The 6,226-nt window shown below is 35.1% G+C and overlaps 1 protein-coding gene across 1 annotated transcript; it reads left to right on the plus strand.

Annotated features, from left to right (window-relative positions):
- The first annotated feature begins 845 nt into the window (after positions 1–845).
- LOC104223339 (elongation factor 1-alpha-like) lies at positions 846–3,531 on the plus strand. Its single transcript, XM_070168388.1, has 3 exons — positions 846–934; positions 1,807–2,281; positions 2,368–3,531. Exons 2-3 carry the CDS (start codon positions 1,820–1,822, stop codon positions 3,247–3,249), a joined length of 1,344 nt encoding a protein of 447 aa, XP_070024489.1. The 5' UTR covers positions 846–934; positions 1,807–1,819; the 3' UTR covers positions 3,250–3,531.
- The last annotated feature ends 2,695 nt before the right edge of the window (positions 3,532–6,226 follow it).

Below are 6,226 nucleotides of genomic sequence, written 5' to 3' on the forward strand. Positions count from 1 at the left end.
TTGGTGATATTGAATAGTTTTAGCTAAGCCTTAGTTCTCTGTGGGATTCGACTTCGGACTTGTAAACCGAATTATATTTGCAACGACCGCTTAGTCCTTTTTATAAGACATAGTTGGGCGTGATCATATGACTAAAGAACTGAAAAGGTAATTTTATTTTCATTAGGTATTAAATAGGTTACTTTCCTTATAAGAAGGTCTTAGTTTCTTTTGTAGTTTAAGGCTAAGCAAATAACCTATCAAATTAGTTCCGTCTAAAATTCAGGCTTCTCACAAAATAAATGTGATTTTTCCAATCCCTTTTATTTACTTTTTGTATACATTTTGGCGAGAACTCAAAATCTAACAAATTTTGACCTTGTGGTCATCTAGTACAACTTTACTCTGATAAATAAAGAAAGACAAAATAGCATGAGCTAGCCAGTTCTCAGACTGGTCATTTAAAAATAGTCAGCATTTACAAAGTCATTGAAAAATAGTTACTATTTTGCTGCAACACAGAAAGTTTCAGCATAATATACTGGAGATCGCTGCACTTGTGTATAAACTTCTAGCATATTATGCTGAAACTCTAACACGCGGAAAGTTCTTGTATATTATGCTGGACCGGTATAATATATTGGAGTTCCAGCATAAGTATATTGGAACTCCAGTGTAATATACTTCGATTACTTTTGAAATTGTGGTTATTTTTTAATAATCACCTGTAAATTTGGCTACTTTTGAATTTACCCCATAGAGAACAAATAAGCACATTTACGTAATACGTAAATCTAATACAGTGGGGGCCCAAAAAGCCCAAACCCGGGTACGGTTTCTGAGCTATAAAATCATTACTCGGTACATTTCACAAACCCTAACGCTTCGCTTCATTTGTTCTGCGCAGCCAGGGTTTTAGCGAAGCTCTCTCGCCTTTTCTTTTCGTCTTCTAAAGGTTAGATCTGTTCCATTATTTCTGCTTATTATTTATATGTATTCATACAAATCAATTGTATTCTAATTTGTGTTTTGTCAGTGATTTGTTGAAAACACAGTCTAATTACCTTGTGAAGTTTTTTCTTATGTTTGAATTATGAGATTTATCTGTTTTTGTTTACTAATTAATTTATATCATAACTTTGTAAGTTGATATTTATAGTGCTTCCATTTCTTAATTTCGTGTATATTAGATTTGAACTAATGTTATATGAACTTATAATTGGATAATTCGATTTGATTTGCTACACATGGATTCAGATCTGTTGATGGTCTAAAAAACGATTTTTACTGATATATACACTTGAAAGTCAATTGAATAATAAAAGTACGGCTATTGGAAACTCTAGAGACTGTTGTACGTTTGGTATGATAGAAAATGTTTTCCTTTTGATCATGTGTTTGATTTGTAACTGAACTTTTTTGCTAAGAAGTTGTGAAAGGTTGATAGTATCGTTTCTATTAAAATTTATAGACATCCAGATTGATGATAATGGCTGATTGTTTCATTGAAGTGATGTGGAGTAACAATAAGAATAGTTGAAGACTAAAAATGAATTCTGTCTAGGGAATACATTCCTGGAACATCCTTTCCTTGGAAAATGTTTTCTGTTAATCGAACAGCAAAAGATAAACTTCTTCATGGTCCCTCATACCGCCCCCAAAATTTACATATTACATGGTCTAGTTTAAGTTTCACATATTTCAATAACAAAGAGAACCATTTGCCAAGAGTCTAATTGAATGGTTGCTTCTTTGTAGAAATTATTTTGGTCTCTATGGCTATCAAAATTTAATTCTTGGTTTTTCTGTTCTTGTGATGATCTTCAGTTTCTAAGGAATCATGGGTAAAGAGAAGTTTCACATCAACATTGTGGTCATTGGCCACGTCGACTCTGGAAAGTCGACCACCACTGGTCACTTGATCTACAAGCTTGGTGGTATTGACAAGCGTGTTATTGAGAGGTTCGAGAAGGAAGCTGCTGAGATGAACAAGAGGTCATTCAAGTATGCCTGGGTGCTTGACAAGCTTAAGGCTGAACGTGAGCGTGGTATCACCATTGATATTGCCTTGTGGAAGTTTGAGACCACCAAGTACTACTGCACTGTGATTGATGCCCCCGGACACAGGGACTTTATCAAGAACATGATCACTGGTACTTCCCAGGCTGATTGTGCTGTTCTTATTATTGACTCCACCACTGGTGGTTTTGAAGCTGGTATTTCCAAGGATGGTCAGACCCGTGAGCATGCATTGCTTGCTTTCACCCTTGGTGTTAAGCAAATGATTTGCTGCTGCAACAAGGTTTGCTTTTATGGGTTGTATGACATTGATTATGATAATGAACATGCCATGTCATGCTAATTCTCTTGTTATTTTTTCTTTGGCAGATGGATGCTACCACCCCAAAGTACTCAAAGGCTAGGTATGATGAAATTGTGAAGGAAGTTTCTTCCTACCTCAAGAAGGTCGGTTACAACCCTGACAAGATCCCCTTTGTCCCCATCTCTGGTTTCGAGGGAGACAATATGATTGAGAGGTCTACCAACCTTGACTGGTACAAGGGCCCTACCCTCCTTGAGGCTCTTGACCAGATTAATGAGCCCAAGAGGCCCTCAGACAAACCCCTCCGTCTTCCACTTCAGGATGTTTACAAGATTGGTGGTATTGGTACCGTTCCTGTCGGTCGTGTGGAGACTGGTGTGCTCAAGCCTGGTATGGTTGTGACCTTTGGCCCTACTGGTCTGACAACTGAAGTCAAGTCTGTTGAGATGCACCATGAAGCTCTCCAGGAGGCACTCCCTGGTGACAATGTTGGGTTTAACGTTAAGAATGTTGCTGTTAAGGATCTCAAGCGTGGTTTTGTTGCCTCAAACTCCAAGGATGACCCAGCCAAGGGAGCATCCAACTTCACCTCCCAGGTCATCATCATGAACCATCCTGGCCAGATCGGAAATGGATATGCACCGGTGCTTGACTGCCACACTTCCCACATTGCTGTCAAGTTTGCTGAGATCTTGACCAAGATTGACAGGCGTTCTGGTAAGGAACTTGAGAAAGAGCCTAAGTTCTTGAAGAATGGTGATGCTGGTATGGTTAAGATGATTCCTACCAAGCCTATGGTTGTTGAGACCTTCTCTGAGTACCCTCCATTGGGTCGTTTTGCTGTGAGGGACATGCGACAAACTGTTGCTGTTGGTGTCATCAAGAACGTTGACAAGAAGGACCCAACTGGTGCCAAGGTCACCAAGGCTGCCCAGAAGAAAAAGTGAACAGTGCAGTGTAGTGCTGGTGTTTCCAATGCTATCTTATCGCCAACTGTGTTATGTAGACTCTATTTTATTTATTTCTGCTCTCTACTTGTCTTTGATTTTAGGTTCCGGTTCTCTGCCTTGTATGTCAGGTAGCCATTCTCAGAACTGGGTACTTGACAGGCGATGGCAAGCATGATGAGTCTGTCTTCATTGTGTTGAGGAGGTGCCATGGTTTTCCATGGCGGCTCAGGATTTTTGCTATTTATGTTGCCTTAAAGTACTAAATTTGAGCTTTAAATAGTTCTACTCTCTCCCTTCTGTGATTAAAGATTAAATGTCTTATACGTTGCGTTAGTTGAAGATATGTTATTTGTTAAAATAGGTGACATCCAATGGTGGGCTCATATTGAAGCTCTAATTTGGTGATTGTTTCTCTTACCCTTCTTGATAAGGTATGCAACAATCGAGTAAAACTAGCGTGACCTTTAAGCTCTACAAGATCAGAATTCTAGCTTGTCTTGCTAAGTTTACTTTTGGCCAAAAGTGTTTTTTTTTTTTTTTGCTAAAAACACTTTTGGTAAAAAATTGAGGTGTTTGGCCAAGCTTTTGGAAGGAAAAAAAGTACTTTTTTGGAAGGAAAAAAAATGCTTTTGAGAGAGCAGAAAAAAGTAGTTTTCTCCAAAAGCATTTTTTGGTCAAATATTAATTGTTGTTCAGAAATGCTTTTACAAATTAATTAGTCGAAATATTTCTCGCCAAAAGTAATTTGGAGAAAAATACTTATCAAAATAAGCTTATTTTTGCGTTAAACGGGCTATTCCTGTAAGTTGCTTTTGTGCTTTCAGCTTCTAAAGGGATAGTGATATACTGTATTATGTATTTCTTGGGTTGGGTGTTTGAGCGAGTGAGGGTATGAATTTATGGTAGGGTTGTTTACGGTTTGACGGAAAATCGATCCAAACCGAAAATCAAATTATCAAACCAAATCGATTAAGTAAACCGATGTTTTTTTTTATTTGGATTGATTTTGGTTTTAAATTTTAAAAATCGATAATATTTGGTTTGGTTTTGGTTCTATTATAGAAAACAGAAAATTAAACCGAACCAAACCGATTAATTATATACAAAATTTAATAATTATTTATATACAATATAATATCTTTTTCTAAATAATTTTAAATATTTTATGCAATTTAATTGTTATTTTGAATTTTGGTTTATCCTACTTATATCTTAAAAAATTGTCTAAGCCCAAAACAATAGGAATTGACCAATTTTCTTTTCCTTAAGAGACTTTAATTCTCTAACCCTCCGCACATACTTTTGCCTAACAAAAGAGTTAAAAAAAATCCTACCATAAGAGTAAAGAAAGCAAACTCAAATTGTAGGACTACAGTGGCTAAAGCTTGAGAAAGCAAACTTTTAGTTGTTTTTTTGTTCATTCTTTTTATATATAAAGAGGTAAATAAACTTTCAGTTCCGAAAAGTATAAATTTAGTAAATTATTTTCAGATTATTGTCTAGTGTTGTTTCACTATTATCGACTTATTATTAGTTTACTACAAACCGAAAAATCGAACCAAACCAATGACAACCAAACCGATGGTTTGCATTTAATTTGATTTGATTTTGGTATTAAAATTTTAAAAACCGATTAAATTTGTTTGATTTTGATTTTAATCAAAAACCGATTAAACCGAACCGTGAACCCCCCTAATTTATGGTATCCAACACCAAGGGGAATAAGGCACTGCAATGCACCATGTTAGTTCACTACTTATGACGTGAGTGATTGTAATCTGAGACTTGAGAGTAATGGTTGGGGGGGGGGGGGTGTTAATTAATCTATTTCTTTGTTTTAAATATATGCTCAATTAAGTTCTAAAGCCTACTCCATTGCGAGCTACAACTACATACTCCCTTCATATTCTCAGCCTATTGAATATATATATATATATATATATATATATATATATATATAGAGAGAGAGAGAGAGAGAGATTGAGATGTAAATTATAATTCATTTTGTTTAATCGATTTTTTCTAATAATCCTTTTTCGGACTATATGATAGTTTTTTTTTTTTTTGAGATTTGAACAATCAGATTCATATTTTTTTATTGGCGCAATTAAATTCTAAAAATTAAAAATATAATTTATAACTATGACAGAAAAAACAGAAATACCAAATATTAGATAAAAATAATACTTCAAAGTTGGGGGCCTAAAGCATATGCTTCATTTGCTTGACCCTAGAGCCGACTCTGCCTAAGGCTGTTAACTTGTTAAAGCTGAAACACGCTCAAGAAACTACCAAAATCACATCACATCAGTTTGAAAAGAGCTTAAACTTCAGCTTCTAATTCTTACAAGCATTTACAACAAATTTTAATAATACTCGTCCAAATCAAAATCCAAACAACTATATTAAGCTTTCTATTCCCAAACCCAAGCTTCAAAGCTTATTCAATAGTGGACAATTTTTATTTTTCTTTAATTATCAGCAATTACATCCGGATTATAACCACGGTTTTAGCTTTGTACAATAGTAACCAGATGATTCAATAAACAGCAGTCGAAGTACATTATTTTAGTCAGTAGCACAGCCAGGAATTTCAAGAATGTTGTTCAACCTTTGGATTAAAAAAAAGGCAACCTAGTGCACTAAGCTCCCGTTATGAATGGGGTACGGGAAAGCGTCGGACCACAAGGGTCTATTATACGCAATGTTACCCTGCATTTTTACCTTTGGATAATAAATAAATTTTTTTTGATAGATGGATATACACAATATTTAGCTAAATCATAAAGCACTTTTACAGAATTAACCTATGTATAAATCAAAATCAATATAAAGGAATCAACAAAACAATACTACTAGTGAAACAATTCAAATATATTATTATCATTGTACTCTACGATGTCTCATCTCTTGAAATGTCTTTATAACAGACTCATTAGAAATAGTATGAAATACCTTCTTCTTTCTTACGTAA

Source organism: Nicotiana sylvestris, chromosome 2 (genome assembly GCF_000393655.2).
Source record: "Nicotiana sylvestris chromosome 2, ASM39365v2, whole genome shotgun sequence".
Classification (NCBI taxonomy): Eukaryota; Viridiplantae; Streptophyta; class Magnoliopsida; order Solanales; family Solanaceae; genus Nicotiana; species Nicotiana sylvestris.

Bases quoted from the DNA above. Each gene is read 5' to 3' on its own strand.
- LOC104223339 (XM_070168388.1), top strand. From the start codon at position 1,820: ATGGGTAAAGAGAAGTTTCACATCAACATTGTGGTCATTGGCCACGTC. The intron at 2,282-2,367 runs GTTTGCTTTTAT...TTTCTTTGGCAG, and splicing joins TGATTTGCTGCTGCAACAAG to ATGGATGCTACCACCCCAAA.